The 21,437-nt window shown below is 37.2% G+C and overlaps 1 protein-coding gene across 8 annotated transcripts in view; it reads right to left on the bottom strand.

The window, feature by feature from the left end:
• LOC109094182 (transcriptional enhancer factor TEF-1) overlaps window positions 1–21,208 on the bottom strand; it is a 69,691-nt gene extending 48,483 nt beyond the window's left edge. For 5 of the 8 annotated variants that reach the window (XM_042761044.1, XM_042761048.1, XM_042761050.1 and 2 more), the window contains exons 1-3: window positions 21,003–21,207; window positions 20,473–20,578; window positions 192–444 (exon numbers count right to left, since the gene is read on the bottom strand). In XM_042761044.1, the coding sequence (XP_042616978.1) occupies window positions 192–339 (148 nt within the window). In that variant the 5' untranslated portion in view covers window positions 340–444; window positions 20,473–20,578; window positions 21,003–21,207. The other 3 variants (XM_042761047.1, XM_042761045.1, XM_042761046.1) reach the window with 3 other exon arrangements.
• Between the last annotated feature and the right edge of the window lie 229 nt (window positions 21,209–21,437).

The raw sequence follows: 21,437 nt of genomic DNA, 5'->3' as shown, positions 1-21,437 counted from the left end.
TGACTGCTTCGGACAAAACCTCAGATGACCATTCAAGAGATATAGCATGTGCAGCTTGTAAGGGCAATGTGTTATTTGCCATTTTATAAATGCCAAATATAAATGACACCTTGCATTTCTCTCTCTACTGTTGAAACAGATAAACTGATTTTGCCCGTATCTTATAGGGAACAGTCTGAAAGAGCTCTTACCATACATCTTGCCCTCATCCGAGAGGATAATTTTGCGGCGTCCACAGGGCGGGTAGATGGCCAGTGCCTCCTGGAAACTCTGCTCTATGTCAGGACTCCACACTCCCTCAGCATCGTTGTCAATGGGCTTGTCTGCCGAGTCACTCATCCTCTCAATATCCTCGGCAGAGCTTTCACTGCCACTCCAGCTGCTGGGATCAATGGTGGCGGTTGGGACCTCCAAGCCGAAGCCTGGAGCAGACTAGGGTGAATCCTGGAAGTGACAATAAACAAAAACAGAGTTGTGGTTACTCTCTCTGGAACAGATATCTGTCACTGAGATATCAGGTGATACAACTGTTTGGTGTTAGGATCATTTTCAGTTCATGGCACTGGTTGAGCCTGAGCATTTCCAACCATTCATAAAAATAGAGCCAAGTTTAAAAGTGGTTGCCCTCTTTGGTGAATTCAGTGAATGGCTTACTCATAGTTGTCTCTACACATTAAATTGGCATTTGACAAAAAGTACTTTAACAATGAAAAAATTACACACATTCAACTACATAGCACCGTAACACTGAATTTGTTATTTTCCTTAAAATGACAGTCAAAGTGGGAATACAAAAATGAAGGTAGTGGTCCTTAAATTACTTTCAATTTTGGTTTTTGTTTTTGTTTTTTGGTATGGAGAATTATGACTATGAATTTTGAAGACATCCATCTGTAACTGAAATCCAATTGCTTGAGGAAAAAGTTTCTGACTAGAAGGTTTAACCTTCAAACATTTCCTAAAACCACCTGGCATCTCCATGAAATTGCATAAAATTGCATAAAAACCATAAAACTCCTCTGCTGAAAGAAGAACAATATCAAACCCAGCTGCCTGGTCTCGAGTTGCCCCTTCTTGTCAACATCTAGGGCAATACTGCCATCATATTCCTATGAATTTAAATAATGACCTAACATCTATTCTGCAATGTACAGTGTGCTGTGATGTGCTGTAACTTGAGCAACATACAATAGTGAAATCTAATTAAAAATAAATACACAAAAATCACACAGGAAGTAGAAAAACATAAATGGCCTTCCAAAAACTTTATGTTAATGAAAAAAACTAATGTATGTAGTCATTTGGTCAAGTGTGCCTTTCTTAAGGGCACTTTTTTATAAAGTCAGCAAGTCAGAAAGTGACTGAACAAGTGACTAATCTGACATATTTTTAAATGAAAATAAGTAAATATTCAAGACAAAAAAAAAAAAAAAACTTGATATGTGATTTTATAGTAGTTGGAGTAGAGGGATTCAAAAAGGGATTTGTGATGCGAGCTGAAAAGGAAAGTTATGATTATATAGGGAATAACATGATGGACCATTAAGCTTGGTTAATATAGTTAACTAAAACTGAAACCATAAGAAAATCGTAATTTGAAATAAAACAAGTGTTAACAGAAATAAAATAAAAACGAATAGAAAAAAAAAAAATATATATATATATATATATATATATATATATATATACTTAAAAGACTTTTCTCATTTCTTAACATTTCTCATTTTAAATCTAAAAAAAACTAGAAAAATAAATTAAAAATGTTAGACATAAAAAAAATACAAAAAATTACTTAAACACAACAAAACTAAAATTAAAATGAAAACACAAAAAAACTCATTCAAAATAATAATAAAAACTACAATAGTATCTTGAAGATACTAAAATAACTGCCAATGTCATGTAGGAACATGTATTAAGAAACTAAATAGTCCATTTTAATATTGTTTTGACTTTAGAAGGCTCGAACAAGCGATTTTCCGGTTATCAGCCCTGAGTTTTGGCCACTACTCCAAATCACCCCATAAACCGGGGTCATAAACCATGAGAATGCAATTTCCTTCTGAAAATGTTAAATTCTCCACCCAGCTTCACATGAACTGCCAAGGATGTCCAACATACAACACCTCCGAGGACTTTCATTCTTAGAGACTTTCCCCGTTACTCAGTGTGCCACTCCACCCCTTCCCCCACCCTCCCGACAGCTTCCTCTCTCCGTGCCTGCTTCCATTCAGCCAGCACAAGCTGTTGTGATGTGGGACTAGCAGCATATGTTTCTTCTAGAATGTCAGTTCACGAGGGGGGAAGGGAGCAGGCTGTAGGAAAAAAGGGGGAAAAACGCTCTGGGAGAGTGGAGGGAGCTTTTACTGAATTCTGTGTTTGTGTGCTGAATGCTGACACTGCAGAACAGACTCACAGACTGATGAGAGAGGAAAAAAGCCTCCCCTTTCTGACCACTAAATGGTTTGCCCCCCCACCCCCACCCCAACCTAACTGAATAATGAACTACACTGGTAAACACTTCCAGCACTGCTGCAAACGTAATGTGGTTGTTCGGTGCAGTACCTCATCTTGGAACCGCTTTCTCCCCCCACTGTCAGATATACAAACTGTTTAAAGATGGCCAGTTTGAGGGGAATGCTCAGGAGCTCAGCGTAGATAAACATGTTTACTTCGGCTATCCTGGCAGTGCTGACTCCCATATGCTAACAGAAAGCCTTCTTGAAAAATGACTGCCATGGATCCCTTGGTCAAGTATGGCCTACTTGAGAGAGGGAGTTAAGGCCAATGTCTCAACACGTCTGTTTCGCCTGATGGAGTCTGATTTCCCTATAGAAAAATACCAGCGACAATAGGGTGTGGTTTCAAAGTGACATCAGCAATCCCATTTCAACGGGTAGATTTAGTTTAGCATTAGTTAAACATTAAACTCTGGTAAGAAGATAAAGTCCTTTTTGCAAAATCATAGACATTTATTTACAAATCAAGTATGATAATGGGAATACAGAATGATCTTGGAGAGAACTTTACTGAGCTGACTGTCATATCCGAATGTGACCAGGGATTAAAGGCTGATTGAATGACTGACATCCACAGCGGAGAAAAGTTGAACCACTGATGGCAGATGAACTATTCTGACAATGTCTTTTATACTTTTTTGGACCTTGACAGTGTAATTTACTTGGCAGTCAATGGGACAGTCACAACCCTTTCATGTTTTCTTCCAAAATATCTTAAATTCTGTTAAATTCCTTTCCTCATGTTTGTTTTCCATTTTTTGAAAGTGTTTTCTTTTGTTTTCCGGCCTCTCCGAAGACAAGCCCACTGGCCACGGCTCCCATGAGCCCACCGGCCACTCCTGAGTCAAGTTTGCCGGCCACTCTGAAGTCAAACCCACCAACTGCCCCAGAGTTCGCTCCAGTGTGGGCTCCAGACCCATAGCTCGCTCCAGTATCAGCTCTATCCTCTGACCAGAGTTGAGAGATGGTTCTATCCCCAGACCAGCGTCAAGATAGGGCTGCAATTCCCACTTTCAGCCCTGTGAGGGCTTCTGTTCCTGAGTTTGGCCCAAGGAGGGCTCCTGTCCTGAATTAGGCCGGGAGAGGGTAGTGGTCCCTCTGTCTGGCCCATGGATGGCCTCGGAGCCCGTAATCTTCCCCAAGTATTTTTTTGGGGGGTGGGGGGGTTTAAAGGGCTCCAGCCATAGAGGCCAGGGCGGTAGCCGGGGCCACGGACTCAGAGGCTGCTCTGCCATGGCGCCCCAAGCTGCCTGATCCCCCTTAGGTCCCAGAACGGGTATCGCTCTGGAGGCCTGCTGTCCTGTATCTGTCCTGAGGGACCTCCAGAGCACCCACCCCCCTCCCCATTTGATGTTGTGTGGCGCGAGGACGCACCTTCCGAGAGGTAGGAGTAATGTCAGACTCTGTTTCGTGTGTGTTTTTTTTCTCCCCCCACGTGCTCATGTTGTTTTTATGCCCTTATTTGGTCCTTCCTGTTTCCTGTTCCCTGATTAGTTGTATTAGTTCCAGCTGTGTCATTAATTATCTTAATTTGCTCCTGTGTATTTAAAGTGTGTTCTGCCCCTCGTTTCCCGTCAGGTATTGTATTGGTCAATGTGCTACGTGTGTGTCGGCCTTCCCTGTGTTTCCCCCGAATTAGAAGATTAAAGACTGTGTTTTTGAGTTAACTGCTGTGTCTCCTCGTTCCTCCACAGTAGTGGAACCATAACAGTTAGCTGGACTAGCCTGAAATTTTTGTGTGTATGTGTGTGTGTGTGTGTGTGTGTGTGGGATTTGAGATAAAGTAGCACCATTTTTGATCAAAATCTAATTTTATTCCCGATTAGCAATACCAAGGAGATTTATTTCCATGACTGGAAATATCTGCCTTTTTGAGTTTCCTTAAAAGGGACACTGACTTTTATATGATGTTTTCCTATTTTTATGCTATCCATCCTTTAGTATGCTAGATAAAATGTATTAGTGCATTGAAAGTAGTATACCCAAGTTTGGTGAATTATATACTTTTAGTTTATATATGTGTGTGTGTGTGTGTGTGTGTGTGTGTGTGTGTGTGTGTGTGTGTGTGTGTGTGTGTGTGTGTGTGTGTGTGTGTGTGTGTGTGTGTGTGTGTGTGTGTGTGTGTGTGTGTGTGTGCATTTTTTTTAAGTTGTACTAAAACAAAGATTATTAGAGTATGTGGTCATACTTTAGTTTGAGGACCAATTCTCACTCTTAACTAACTGTTAACTTTGACTTTTGCCTCAAAGAACTCCTAATTTACAGCTTATTAATAGTTAGTAAGGTAGTTGTAAAGTTTAAGTATGGGATATGTGAATATGGTCATGCACATTAAGGCATTAATATTTGCTTTATAATTACTAATAAACAGCCAATATGCTAGTAATATGCATGTGGTTAGTTAATAGTGAGATTTACTGAGTATGTTTTCTAGGTAACACTTTAGTATAGAGTCCAATTCTCAATATTAATTAGTTGCTTATTAGCATGCCTATTAGTATCATAATGGCTGTTTATTAATGCTTATATAGTACATATTCTGCTTGACCACATTCTACATCACTAATCCTACCCAATACCTAAACTTAACAACTACCTTATAAACTGTTAATAATAAACAAATTATAAGTTAAAATAGTCAAAATTAATAATTAATGTTTTCATAAAACTAATAAATTAACAAATAAATAAAGTGTGACTGTTTTCTAATACTATTTCTGTCTTCCTGTTTAATTCGTTACTTGATGTTTCTTTCTAATAATTTGTGAACTTTACTAGCAAATTCTGAGTGAATTTTTTTTCAGCTAATAATGCCAACAAACCATTGTGCAATGGAAGAGGCAGCATCAGTGATGGTTCACTTTTGGCATTTTCTAATCTTACTTAATTCCATGGTTCATATTTGTAATACCTGCAATGGCAGCTTCAGCTTATCTCATCACTCATCACAGAGAATTTAGAAAGATGCTAACATGTAACGTTAACAGTACAAGACTGATTGCAAGATTTAATTTTATGATGTGGCAATATATCCCAATGCTGTATTACAAAAAATGTATTACTACATTCTCACAGGCCAGAATAAAAGTACATACCGTACTTTTACAGAACACTAAGCAAGCAAATTGTTATTTGTGGAAACATGAGCACCTGTAACAATGACACAAAGACACATACTTATTAGCGACCAACATTACAGTAACTTGCCAACCTGTGGCGAATCATTGTGCATTACATGCTTTAATATAACATATGGGAAAAAATTAGGGTGTAAAATGATTATTTGAAAAACAGACGGTCAAGATTCACAATAAAGCATTGTTGATAATATTACAAACCCTACTGATAAAGCACAGTCATTTGTCTATTTTAAATGACACATCATTTAGGGAATGACCATATTTTCAATAGATTATTTAAGACTTGGTAGTAAAATGTGATAGCAATTAAAGCTTAATTTGCACATGATGAATGCCAAGCTTAAACTGCACGAGATGGATGCTCAGAATAAAACTAGACCAAGGCAATTTCTAACCACTCATTGCTCTGAGTTCTATCATCAGACCAAATGGATCTACTTTGAATTTACATTTCCACTTACATTAATTGGAGGTTATTCTGCCTTTGATGGTAATGGAAAGTGTAGTAGCTGGTTCTAGATAGGCAGGCGCTCTTTATTGAAGAGAAAGAGTCGACCTGATGCAGCGGATCTTTTCTGCTGGACTGGGTCATGCGGTTGGGTTAAATGTTAGAGATTAGGCCATGGGTTGTATCTTTTAAATGTACTATTTGCATTCACGATTAAAAAATAGCAATGTTTGCTGTAGCAGATAAATTTTGAAATGGACATGCATTTACAAAAATGAGTGTTAAAGAAAAAAATCAATAGCCTTAAAAACAGCCTAATCACGCTACATGGCTAAAGTCCCTCGATGATCATTTAGCCTTCGATACATCATCGTAACTGATTCACCTCTGCCACTATTTCATGCAACATCTCTCATGGGAGGCCCAGATCAATGCCGCCTAAAAGATAATGATAATTTCCGCCTAGTTCGAGAGCGCTGCATTATTGGATTACTTCAACATGCACAAAAAATGGGAGTATGATTAAAGCAGGATTTTATCTTTTAGCCTTTTCCCCTGCAATTGATAATAAAGCATTCATTCATCAGATGGGACCAAGAAAATCCATTGCAAGTCTTACAGCGATGTAAGAGGAAAACAAAATGCTTGCCATAAAAGTTAACAACATTTAAGAAGACAACTCTATCAGGTCTGCGTCTTATTGTGGGTGCTCTCAGAAAAATTTCGCAGCAAACTGTCAGTTCTTACATGTCTTGTCTAAATAGAGACAAACAGTAGTTAAATGTTTGCTGGGACCATTTCTCTACTTCTAGGAGGGAGCTTATTAAATTTACACGAGAGAAACAGACATACATTTCAAAAGAATTATGAACAAAGAAAGTAATTCTTACACTTTAATATTATCTAAACGAATGTTGTCACAATACCAAAATCTGAGAAGTTGATACTACTAATACCAGTTAAATTTCACAATACTAGACACCAAAAAAAAAAATTAATATGCTATTGAAGAAGCTGCTTCATTAAAAAAAGTTAAATACTGATTTAAAAAAAAAAAAACAATTAAATGAAAACAATGTAGCCTTCAAGTATTGCACTTAAATTTTTGCCATCATTTTAAATTAACGGCACGCATGATTATTAGATATACTACTTTAAAACAGACTTAATAGTGTTGGAATTTGTAATTTAAATTAGTTTCACAGTTTTTTTTTTCTGTACTTCTATCACTAATTTTTTTTGGCAATAATGTTTTTTATCAGCTTTAAGGATGTACCAATATTAAATCTGGTGATATTAATAAACATTTTTAATGCTTTGGCCAATAACCAATAAATATTGCAATATTATAACTCTAAACAAAATAATAATAATAATAATCATTAAAAACTAAAATGCATTTATTGTATGCTACAAATGAGTTTAAATATATGAAAAAGAATAAATATTTATTTTGAAATGTATATGAAGCATTATTATACTGTATAATGTATATATACTGTATTAACAACTCAGCAAGAGCACATTTCGACCATGAAGTTCATTTAATTCGCACATGCAGCCGTTACGACGAAACCTACATACAAATGAGTGACAGGTATAGTTACATTTTTAATATAGACTTAGAACTAACACTTGCAAAATGCAAAATTCTGCGTACAAAATGAAACAACTAACTACCACAAAGATTACAGAAAGACAGACAAAGTAAGATTTCCTTATGCCACAGCAGCTCAAAGACACACACACAGCCAAAAAGCCTTGACAAATGCATTTTGGCAAGAGTGAATAAGGATGTAGCTGGAAGCCTCTCCATTTTGATTCATTAAAAATTACACTATAATGGAGAAACAAGTGCTACTCTGTGCTCAAACAATGTGAGCACCTGCAAGTTGCTCAGAGGGCGTGCTTACACATAATACCTAAAGGGAAAAACCTTTTCACTCATTTTCCTTTGAATATCTTAAAAACCAAATTTTGTTCCCCAGCCCAAAATTAATTCACAGAACAAAGTATATCGCATATTAAAATATTTAAAATAAAATTTCAACATATCTTTCATTTGAATGTCTACATTTTGTATTCATCTTGCTTGAAGTATGTGAAACTATTGAATAAACAACAGATAGGCTATATAAAAAAATCTTTTGAATATTATTATTGTACTGGGAAGCAGAAGATTGAAGCCAGAACTGCATCAGGCCTGGCCTGGTTGTGTTTAGATATGAAAACACTGCTTCTTATAATCATCATATTGCCTGACTTCAGGAAACAATACAATATTCTTTTATTCTGTTGTTCAAAACTTGTGTGATATGAATAATCATGACTGTGATCATACGAGCCCAAAGTTTCCTACAGGATTGACTGTTATTTTTAATTCTTCATACATTATACAGCAGCTGCCAGTCAAGCTGTAATTCCCTGTACTGGCCTGAGGCACTAAACCAAACACTGTTAACCTTCTGCACACATTAGAGACTTGTTCACTTCTATACCTCTCTATGCGTGCATATGTGTGTGTATGCGTGCAAGCTTTTGTGTCTGTGTGCTCAAGTGTGTCAGCACATTTGTGTTGCATTATATGTGTGTGATGCTGATAATACACCAGCAGACCTGAGCCAGGATGTGCCTGAACATGCCTCCCTCACAACTCGATGCCATTATTTAGTCTCTCCCACAACGGGATACGGAAGAGAGGAAACGTATGAGAGGTGACACGGAGAGTTTTGAACATGTCTGTGGGGGCGTTTCATCATTGTCATTAAAGTGAACACATGCCTGCATGGTCCAATTATTCTGATTATTTAAAACCAGGCAAAGTGAGTCACGTGTAGGTGAACAAGTTATTAGAGAAGTACTGTATAAATATTCACAGTAACTACTGTGAGTACATAGATTTGATGCTTTTCTGCTTTGGTATAATTAATATATTACATTATTAACATAATTCTTATGCTAATTCATATATCGGTTAGGAATCTCAAATAAGGTTTATGAATGTGCTCATTAAGGGGATACTCTTTTGTGGTGGGAATTTGCATTTCAATAGCATATTTGTGCTTGCACATCTCTTGTTGTAGTGGTGTGTGCTCTGCTCCAAGTCTCATAAGGCATCATGCTTCATGTGCTATGTCCATTTTAATCATTTCAAAACACACATTTGCATGTTCATTAACTTGTCATTATTATATCAAACTATTCTGAATAATTGTAATATACAGGGGAATTGTGTAAAGCTTTATAAGTAGAGAAAATTTCTTCTGCAGAAGAAATTTAAATATAGTAAAATGCATTGAATGAGGTTTAGAGGACTACACTATTATTAGAAAAAGCATTATATAGCCATCTAAAATATTTTTTTAACATGCAAGGGGTAATGCTACAACAGAACATAATATTACAATTACTGGACTATTTATTTTTTTTTTTACATATTAGGAAATACATTTTTAATAAAAAGAAATTGAAATCGCTGACATATAGTAATCAGTCATTTTGCTTTGAACTTAGGCGAAAGCAACAGCACAGAACATTCATAGGTGCAAGATAAGTGGCTCTCCACTAACTTTAGTGAGAATGGCTTCCTATATCTCTGGCTCTGGTCACAAGTCTGTCAAAGTCAAAGTCTAGTGTGCCACAGCCTGTTAGAACACTAATTATCACAGCTTCTAAGAGGCAGGAATGTCACCTGTAGAAACAGTTGCAGCCTTAACAAATAATTGCATGTTCCTATCTGCCCGTCTCCAGCACCATGGAAATGGTCTTATTAGCGAGATAAAGGAGGAAGCAGGCAACAAGTGAATGCCATGGTGAGAGCGGCCCGTGGCTGTGACATGGCATGATGGGAGATGACACTTATCGACAGATTACATAAACCACTCAGGTTCTAGCTAAGCAGGAATTTGGCTCCCTAAATGAAGAGAACCAATTTCAGCCATCACACAGGGCCGAGGTAATGAAATAGAAGATGAGAGGTCTGAAATGTAATTTTCCGTGCGGACTCCTTTTGTGCTGTTATCTCTGAAGGTGCAATAATGGCTCAGTGAACGACTTTCACTGACCCCATAATGACCCACGGTGGTTAAGGTCTCTGAATAAAGAACTATAATTACCATATAATTACTAAATACCTCATGTTGTCAATTATTTGCTTTGGGGAATTATTTCAGTAATGTCTGAAGTATTTCAAAGTACGCTTGTTTGGAACAAGCAGCATCAAATTATGCATATTCATAGCAGCGAGACATAACTGAGATTCCACGCGCTGCATCCGTCCTCCTAACAAATTCATTATCGCTGGAATGTTTGAAACAACTTTAGTACAACACATGAACCTTGAGAGGCAATTTTACTAATTTTTAAGTCGGAATTGAAAAGGACCATTCAAATTTCATTAACATTGTTTGCATTATAACATATTTTCATTGGAACCAAAGTCTACAATGACTGAAATGAAATCAAAATGCTTCATCAAAATGCCTTGTCAGCCAATTATCAGTTTTCTTGTTGCATATAACTTAGTAGGTCTTGCGATATTTCTTTCTTTGAATATTTGTTTTTAAAATATTTTTTGAAATTAAACAGATACATTAAGTATCTAAACATCATTAGGAATGCTTTTCTAGTTTTTCACAAGTCTATGAACTCTCCAAGAATCTCTGGTTGTGCGGAGAGAAAATCAATTGATCTGTTTTGTACTGGATCTTTCTGCTGGTTCCATGAATAAATCTAAAGTCCCAGAGCGCTGATGAATCAATGATTGAGTCTCTCACGACCAATCTCCTAAAGCAGACAGCAAAGGTCCAGTGGAGTGGACGGCTACTGGCGCTCTCCTGCTGGCAAGACCCAAGCGTTTATTTCATGCCTCTTTAAACTAAGGGGGTTAGATGCAGTGAAACCATCTGATAGTATCCAACTCAAACCTAAGGCCCGAAGCTTACCGCCCGGTGCTGCAACTACAGGCCGCTCTGGGATCAATTTCTGCTGGCCAGAGTGCTGGATTGATTTACAGGGCCTGTCGAAACAACTTTCTCCACCTGCCTCCAATGCACCACAATCATGTGCAATGTTTGGCCCATCACACCGATGGCACACGGAAGGGCAGAAACATTAGTCCCATTTCCTGCCTGGGGCTCAAAGTAATATTTTACACAGACATGAATATTTTGTAATCATTTACTCACCCTCATGTCATTCCAAGCCCATATGATTTTTGTTGTTCCATTGTTTTAAAGAATATTAATTCATGCTCAATTCCATACAAAGTGAAAGGTGACCAAAAAAATGATACTGAAAAGTAGCCCAACCACTCGTACATTCTAAGTCTTCTGAAGCCTTACAAAAGCTTAGTGTGAGGAACATACAGAAATGTAAGCTTTAATCTTATTTGTGCAACTTGAATATGCACATATTACGAGAAAAAAATCATAAATAGAATTATCAAAAATAAACAAATAAAATTTGATTGCATGGAAAATGTAAATTTGATTGCATGGAACTGACCGAATTCTGCTCTTTGTGTTCCAAAATAGAAAACAATCAGGGCTGTGTTTCCCAAAAGCCTAAGAAGTTTGTAAAAACGATCGTACGATTGATATTAATATTACGCTCTGTTTCCCAAAAGCATCATAACTTAAGTAACACTTGAAAATCATCGTAGATCTACGAGTGCTCTGAAGTAATCGTAAAGCCATAAGTGCATCGTAAGAAGACAGATTTATGTGGTCACCTGCAGGACAATCGGCAGATTGCACCTATAACTTTATTCAAGTACAATGTGATTATAATACAAGGATTTGATTGTACTTTATTGTACACTTTATTACTTGTTTTTTTGTTGTTGTTGTTTGAAAAGAATTTATAAATGAAAATAATTAAAATGGGAAAATAATAGAAATACACATCTAAATTAAATGACTGAAAAAAAAATGAATACCAGCAATGCATTGGACCCGGAAATAATGTCTCTATATAGATATTATATACATATATATATATATATATATATATATATAATATATATATATATATATATATATATATATATATATTCTTATATAATTTAAAAATATATAATTAGCTCAAAAACAGGAGTTTTATTATGTAAAGTATAATATTGTACGTATAATACTATAATAGGCTATTATATTATATTATATTATATTATATTATATTATATTATATTATATTATATCCGAGTTGTCTGGAACACGGCATTAGGTTAACATTTCAATAAACTAGTGTGTACTACAATTACAAACCATTCTTACATACGATGCAGAATTGATGAGCTACATTTAAACGTTATTCTTTGTTGTATTTTCCTGTCAAAATAACGGAGTTCCTTTGATATTCTTCAGCTTTTAAGAACTGCCGGTTTCTCCAGTAGTGGGTGGAACTAATGCGCAAACGGCAATCTCATTGGCTGGTGCTCACGTATAATCTTCCATGTTTTGATTTCAGCAAATCAATTCGAGCAAATTCTATTGCCAAGGTGTGCGTAGAGGGTTAAAGAGTTCAATTATACTTCAGTATTGTTGACCTTATCCATGCTTCTTTAGAATGCATATAAATGCATATATATCACAATATGAATCAAATTCCACCATCCCAACTTGCGTAGATGTTAAGCAAGTGTGGAAATAGTGCATATAAACCAAGTAATAAAAGCAGTGAGTAAATCCTGCTCGTGATAAGAGATTTCCCAGCCAGAGCCGAGAACACGGGCCGAGCGACATGCGGTGAGGCATGAGGAATGAAATGGCAGTGATGAGCAGAGAAGCCATCTGCATTTCACAAGTCCCAGCATGTCAAAGACAGCGTCTGTTTGGAGTGCACCTCGATCTGTCATAAATCACTTCTTCCCACCACAGCACTAATGGCGGAAAGGTCACATGGAATTTTCTGATACTCTGTTTGTTTGTCATCCATCGGCAAAGGGATGCGCCTGTGTTTATTGGTGCTTCATGAGCAGCGGAGACCAGATGAGACCCATCCACAGGGCTCTGCACTAACATGCTAGTAAAACCACCCAGCTGGTCAGGTTGAGCAAAGCTAATTAAAAATATTGTTTTGAAAGAGTATCGCTTCAAAAAGTTCACTGACAATCAATCGTGACAGTATTACAAAATGTGAAAGTTTCTTAAACCTCTAATACAAGTTTACAATTACAACAGTTTCCTTAAAGGGATAGTTCACCTAAAAATGAAATTCTGTCATCATTTACTCACCCTCATGCTGCAAACTTATATGAATTTCTTTAGTCTGTTGTACACAAAAGATATTTTGAAGAATGTTCAAAACACGTTGACTTCCATAGTATTTTTCCTTACTGCAGAAGTCAACGGCTCCCAGCAACTGTTTGGTTACCAAAATTCTTCAAAATATCTTAATTTATGTTCCACACTAGAAACAAACTCATACAGGTTTGGAACAACTTGAGGGTGAGTAAATAATGACAATATTCATTTTTGGGTGATTTCTTTAAGAAGCCATTAAAATCAATTTCATTTTGTTGTATTTAGGTTGATTCAGTAATGTTTAGCAATATTTTTTCAGGTTAATATTTTTCAGAATAATTTCTATAATGTAAATGTTTAAATCATTAAATCACCCTTGCAAATTAGGTTAGACCATCAAAAGCAATTTTGTCAGTCAAATAGAAAATAGATCCTTACTTGACTGTTTTTAGATTAAAGTTTAAAGTATAAACCATATAAATTGAAGTGTGTAATTTGTTTGCTAGTGGTGAGCCACTAACTGTACTGCAAAAACTAATTCAGTCTGCCATTGTTCGCAAAACAGGGAGTCCCACCCCACACTCATGCCACTGGCTGAGCCAGAAGTAGAAATGCTGACCAGCTCAAACAAACAGTTTAAAAAGCACCACAAGGTCAGTTTTTACACAAATGCTTAATTTAAAGGTGTCACTATGTTAAAGGGATAATTTACCCAAATAAAGGAAATACTGTCGTCATTTACTCCCCCCGTGTAGTTACAAACTTGTATGCCTTTCTTTTTTTTCTTAGAACACAAAAGAAGTAATTTGAAGAATATTGGGAACCAAACAACATTGAGCCCCAATGGCTTGTGACACTGAGCCATTTCTCAAAATATCTTCTTTTATGTTCCAAAGAAGAAAACCGTTTTGGATGGAGTATCCCTTTAATATAAAAAAGATGCACTTCACCTTTAAATCAATGGATGAATACCATAGTAAATGTTTCCAGCAACTGTAAGCTTTAGTATTTAGTATTTGCAGTAGGCATTGGAGAGGTTAAGTGGTGTTTACAAAGCTTAAGGCCGCACTGTAGCAAGATTTCAAACTCATTGAACATGCCCACTTTGCATACTAATGTCCAGAGGTAGCTTAAAGTCTGTATTTTCCCCCTGTAAATCCAGGCCAGCTCCAGGGCAGAGGGAATCTGCCCGGGCCCCGCCGCTCATGATAACAATACAGCAGCAATTAATGAAAGGCCTGCTAGGGATTTATTACTACGGAGGAGACCAGAATACGGTGCCAGAGATCCTGGACGCTCGACATTTGAATACAGGCCACAAATTATACAGTTTCAGTAAATGAAGTGACTAAGTGTCTTTGTTCCACAGACGTACATCTTCCTATTGCTAGCAAGGAACAGGGCGCTCTAACCACTAGCGTGGCCAGCTCTGGGAAAGGAAGTTATTGAAGCCTGGATTTCCTGCTTTCAGCTGTGGCCAAGAACTTGGAGGTTTATGGCGGTTTCAGGAACTGACTCATCTAATGATTCATGGATCAGAGATTGCTTTTCACATGTGTCTGGTCATGGAAAAACTTGCTTGAATAAGAATATACAACATTTTGGTATGCCAAAGATGGCTGAATGGCACAATATCATTAGATATAAACCATACGTTCTTCAGAATAACTGTTGTTCGGATGCCATTTCTATCGACATTAATTTCTTCCTCTGAACTGACTAAGCCCTCCATCTGGTTTGAATTACAAGGCTATAACTTTGAAGTGTTGGAACTGGTCTTGCTCGTCTTTTCAGTTTTAACAACAAGCAAAAATGCTCTTGAATTCACAGAAAATCTCTTCTACTAGGATTGTTTACTTGGAGAACACTCCAAAATCATGCAACAATTAAACTTCAAACTAAAGTGGTCTCAGTGTTTTAAATGTACAAATCACTCCAAAGCATATAAGTGCATCATAATCACTACCACAGCTGATAAGCCAAGTCCGAATTAATAAAAAAATTGTTTTTTTTTTTTTTATTATTACCAGCGGGGGGCAAAACACAAACAGTGCTCACAGAAATGGTTGTCAGGACCAAAGTGTGCTCCGAAGCTGGCAGTCATTTTATGGCAGTTGTCCTGAAGCACATTTACTTACATGACGTCAGCGGCTAAGAGCCAGCTTTTCATTTTGGTGGCAATTTACCTCAGCTTCTTTAAGGGCTTGTTGTTACAACTAAACAGCAGACACACTCAGTTATTCCCTTGGAGAATCAATTTACCACGGGTCGTGCTCAGACTCCAGGCTACCAGTTTCTGTTCGTAACGCAATATTAAACAACCACATTTTTTTTAAAAGTAGCAAATGATCATTCACTCTAACCTGCGTTAGATCAGTAAACCTAAAAACAGCGAGTGATACACTGTATTAAAATTTGACTTTTTGAACTTTAAATATATATAGATTTTTTGTTGTTGTTTTAAAGTACTAAATGTTTACTTGAATAATTTCTTTAAGAATGGTTTATTATGAGAACATGTACTATACATGTACTATCATTTTTAGAATAATTTATAAAAAAAAAAATGTATATACCATTTCATTGTTATTATACCATTGCGTTTTTTTATTTTTATTTATTAAGTGCTATATTAATATTTAACGTGTTTTTAGCATAAATTTTTGTGTGGTATCAAATTATTAAGAAATATGAAATATTGGTATCAGTTACTCAAACTGTAGTTTTTGGTATTGTGGTATTTAGTATTTCCGTTTTTGTGGGTTCTTTTAGTGAGGTGGTGTTTAACTTTACGCTTCTCGCTGATAACAGATACGGCTCCCTACAAAAACACAAAAAAGTATTTGTGATAAAACTGATGGAAAAGTAAACCAGACTGATTGTTAAAAATACTTCCAAGTATAGTCTGAGAAAACCAGGCAAAGGCAGTTGATTTTACACAAATGCAACTTAAATCAGTTCATGTGAATGAATATAAACAATTCCAGCACTGAAACATTAAAAACAGAGTGGCAGTAATTTGCATCCCCTAAATTCATAACTCAATTAAAACATTAGTGTGAAAGTGAATGGAGTGAACAGTGAACGATACATGATGGGCGTTGATTCCTTTTAAAATGTCACTGTAGCAGCTGCGGTTTTGATGCTTGCGGTAGCGAGCTGCTAAAGAGTCAATCTTTGGCAAGTTTGATGTTAATAACCAACGTTCAACCATTATGACATATTTCCTTTTTTCTCCGTCCAACATATGTGATTCATTTTCTTCAAAACATTGCATTGTGTTACAAACAAAAACGGAGGGTCCATCCAGAGATCATAAATACATCTACTGAGCTCATCAATCAGGAAAAAGTGACTAATACTTGGGTTTGTACAAAACAGCATCTGATCGGTTCAGCTCTTCATTTAAAACAGCTGTTTTCATTACTTGAAGAAAGCACTTGTGAATAGAACAAAAATATTGCCGCAAAATACAACATCCTTGTAGTCACTAAATATAATACGGAATACAGAATTCCTTCTTAATGTTCGCCTGCTATTATGTAAAATAAATCATTAAAAGCAGGACCTTTCCAAGGACCTCATATTTTCCATGGCTTTAATTTTTCCCCCTCCCGGCGATAATCTTAATTCCTGCTCGACCACAGATAGATTTTAATAGGAAATGATGCCTATGAAGAGTAAAACACACAGGACGTGGCTGTTTGTGTTGGTCTGTCTCCCAGCAGAGTTTAGTAGTTCACATTACCCCTGACCACAGAGCACAGCAAAGTGAGTTAGCTGCTTCTAGAAGTGGCAAAGGCACTTTTGTGCGGTTCATTCATATCTGTTGTAGCCTTGTTGAGGTAAGCCCTATTTCATAGTGTATCGCCATTATAAACCTATTTGTTCCCCGTTGCCCACCGAGTGAATATAAATCACATGCAGTCAATAAAACATCAATATATGCCTAGCAAGGCCGAGCGCATTTCTGAATACCTATTGCTTGTTTTTAATGTGCCAGGTTTTAATTCAAGAAAACCGCTGATTTGGACATTATTCAAAACAACTCTTTAAATGATTCACTAGAATGATGCAATGTTTCAAGCAGGGGGTCTTGTCCGTACAAAAGTGGATCGACCATAAGCTTTTGGCAACCTTAAATAGATTTTAATTGTAGTACTACTAAAAATATTGAACTTGCATATACTACATACTCCTATTCCATCTGATTTCCATCAGTCATTTGTACACAAACGGACTGTTAGCAAACATCCCACACGGGAACATAAGAAATACACACAGAGGAAATGCTATTGTTCAGCATCCAGGATGTCAGTGAGACTAAGATAGTCTCCGACTTTTTGATCATTCATCCTTTTCAAAGAAACTTCTTACAAACAATTTGATTGCAGTCAACAGAAATATTGACTCAAATATGAAACGATTAAAAAAAAATATTGATAAGCTAAGTGAACAGATAACTTATCTGAAGCATACATGAGCCATATGGTGCCACGGCAGCCGCCGCCTGTTGCTGGCATATCAATAGCCCGGCACGGACAACAAATAACGGGCACAGTATTAGCTTGGATTCCCTGAGCAGTAAACGTGAGAGCAAACGTTCATAATTGCATTTATTTCTCTTACAGGTGCAGAAAGGGTCTAAACCAGATGTCTGCTTGAGTACAACACTGTTTGCCTTCTACAATTCAACAGCCTCACACACACTCCTCCCCGGCTCACAACAGGAAAAACAATAGGTTCTCTCTGTGCACTCCCGTTCCCCCACAATCCTCCATTCCCAGAGGTAACTCAATCCACTATGTCTGAGCAAAGCACCTATTCTCTTCTCATTTCACAACTGAAAGACTGCTTTCTTCCTGAGCCACGCCGCAGAGCACCACTGAAACAGAAAGTATTGAAATTAATGTTTTTTCCCTCCTGATTCAAATTCATTATTTATGGTCAGAGACATGCGATTTTCCTTAACAGAGATTGCAGCCCTTCTTCCGAAAAGGGCGATTCGCTACTTTTAGAAGCTAAACGAACAGCTTCATTGAAAGGGAAACAGTAGGAAAATCAGCTTCAAAACTCCTTTAAGTTTTCTCAGTTGTGTTTTGAGCAATAAGTAACTATTTAAACCTCCACTATATGTAACACATACTCAATTCACATTTTAGATCTACACTAAATGTGAAAGATTTATGCAGTACTGTTTGTGATATGAAGATCACCGGCAGCCTGCATTTATCTATCAATGCTGTTCATAGACAACTGATTTCATAAAAAATAATATATTAATAACACAAACTAACAACACATAACTTACAATAAAAACTACACTCAGGCAACCCAGTTAACAAACAAATTAGCAATATACTAACAAAGGGCACATTAAGTAAAGGTTAAGTTTGAAACTATTTATTCATAGCATCAAAAAATATTTCTACTCTGAATGTTCGCTTTCTTTTTTTATACATAGCTAATGAGTACTTTGATAAGGTTCCTCTATTTTCGAACCATCTGATCAAGAGTCAGATGTCTGACATTAAGTGATGGATTCAATGTGAGACAATGTTTCATTCTCTCACTGGAAAATGTCAAGCAAGCATGTGTTCAACAGGTCTACGTGTGCACTGCATAACACTGAGCACTAAGCACTTATTGCTATGCCAGTTTTACACAACAAGCAGATTTGCTTCTCATGACTGTGATACTGTATGTCAGAGGTTACATCTGATAGAAGTCAATCTGTTTACTGTAGTACATGATAATGGCCCAGTTAGAGGACACAAACAACACATTGTGTCGCTCGGACCCTTCTTTATAAAAGGGCCAATGTGAAATATAAGACAATAATTAACTGCAAGGAAAGAGGTCTTTTCCCAAAAAGACACAATAGAGGAACTTGCTTCCTGTTAAGTGTTGAAGTCCAGAACAGGCTAAGGGGCTGCGGTTTTAAAGGGGATTGCACTGTAATCAGTTTGTAACCATCCATGGTTACAATCATTTCTGTCATTTTTTGTAAGTATGTTGTGAACTCAATTTTCATTAAAGATGACATTTGAATTGGTCCAAAAAAGTAAAATGACCTGCAGATTGTGACTCGGGCATCGCTGATTTACTTAGCACATTTTTAGTGCTATAAAATTTGCTCAACTGTTTTCTAGTTTCCACTAAAATGCGTTTAAAGCTGTAATAAATCATTAGGGCTCTAATTTCAAGAAGCTTTCACAAGCTTTCTGGTGACTAATACTAAGTTACAGTTTTATTACAATATTAATAACAGTACGGTTGTATAATGGATGAATCATAATCAGCTTGATTATATAGAATTTATAACCTAAAAGTGTAACTCACAGCTCGTTTTATTTTGGGGTTTGAGCAGATGGAGGTGTGAATGAGGAACAGAGGCATGTGTGATTTCACAACGAATGAATTCACAAAAGGACAGTGAAATTGTTAAAAACGTCAAACACTGTAGAATAACAACCTATGCGCCATTAGGTAAAAGCCTGGATAGTTAGTGGAGTTGGTAAAGCCTAGTTCTGATGAATTGCTAAGCTAAGCTACGCCGTCCCGTTGTTATACTGTCGTTAACGTTCATAGTTTCGTTCCTTGTGATGAAACAGCGCTTCTAAATAAGTGGCTTTAAAACACATAAGCTTGTGTTTTAACTGGCATTGTCGTTTATAAAGTCCAAATACAACGCAAAGAGGCACGACGTTGCTCCATAAGAAACAGGGCGGGCAAATCCCAACAAAGGAAATGACAGAGGAATAGCAGCCAGATTCTCCCATGTAATCTTTATGTAACAAGCTGATACATTAAAACAATGTCAGCAACTGCTACAAATGTATCTAGCAGCTCTGGACAAACAAATGGGCTACTTTTACAATTGCACAAGCGTGAAGTAAAGTTTCTCCAGAGTAACTGGAAAGTTCAGTGCGAGGACACAGGTTGCTGTTGTTGGTTTAAAAATAAAAGACACAAATCTTAAAGCTTAGGGACGTGGTGTATTGTCCGTGTCGTTCTGCGTATGTTAAATAACGAGACGACCACTGTGATATAACTAAATAAAGACGCCAAGAGTTGACGTAAGTCAGATAAGTAAAGAGGAGAAAAGTCAAATGCGTACTTACGGGTGAGATGTGAACCGAAGCTGGTGAATAAACGCCAAAGATACGCGAGCAACAAGTCTCCTCGCGCTATATTTGTGCTCCGCTCCGAAATGTGCGGCGTAGCCAACTATGGAGGAGAAAACAGCAACATTTGGATCCGTCATCTTGTCCAAAATTCTTTTCATGCAATAATCAATGTCCAAAAAAAAAAAATGTTCCCCCAAAACGACGCGTATTGTTTCTGGGTGTAAATGTACAGGACTTACTGCAGAGCACGAGCGCGCGAGGTCAGCTTCTTTAGCAAAAATGTGAAAAATGTCAAAGATTTTCGTGCTATGTCAGACTGAGTCAGTGGACAAAGTGAAAGCACCCTGTTGCTGCTGCAGCGTCGAATTAAATCCCATTGAAAATATACTTTCTGAGCCCGACCCCTCTTGATACATGTCTATCAATAGTAATAATGGCGCAAAACAGTTTTGTATTTGCTCGTCTGCTTTAACTTAATCCATAAAATCGTTTGCTCTTAAGCCGTTAATTGCCTTAAAACTTACCTTAACGTCCGCTTTATTTATATCAACATTTAAGTTCGGCCCCTTTGTTTTGTTCTAGTGTGGGTTTGTATAGTTTGTTGCAAACTGTGTAAAGTTATTCTTGTGTTTTGGGGCCGGCCGGGAATGTGAACGGGAATCTCCGCCGCACCGATAGAGATGCGAAGAATGCTCGGAATGAGAGCAGGAATGAAATGAACGCGAGCCGCGTCGCGTTTGCAGCAGGGCGGAGCCAGAGGGTGGCGTCATCCCGCAGCTTCTCCCACATCCATGGGGATGACCTCACAGGACACGTCCAAGCCGTCCTCCAATGGGAGAGAGCGCTGGCTTGTTTATACTTTCTTACCCACTTGTTTGTAACCTATCGATTCGGATGAATGCAGTAATAGCGCTTTCGAGGTTTTAATGGCTCGCTGTCTTTATTGTAGGCATGCCTTT

The sequence above is a fragment of the Cyprinus carpio genome, chromosome A7 (assembly GCF_018340385.1).
Source record: "Cyprinus carpio isolate SPL01 chromosome A7, ASM1834038v1, whole genome shotgun sequence".
In the NCBI taxonomy this organism is placed as follows: Eukaryota; Metazoa; Chordata; class Actinopteri; order Cypriniformes; family Cyprinidae; genus Cyprinus; species Cyprinus carpio.
Note: the sequence above shows the minus strand (reverse complement) of the source record. Positions and strands in the feature narration are given on the sequence as shown.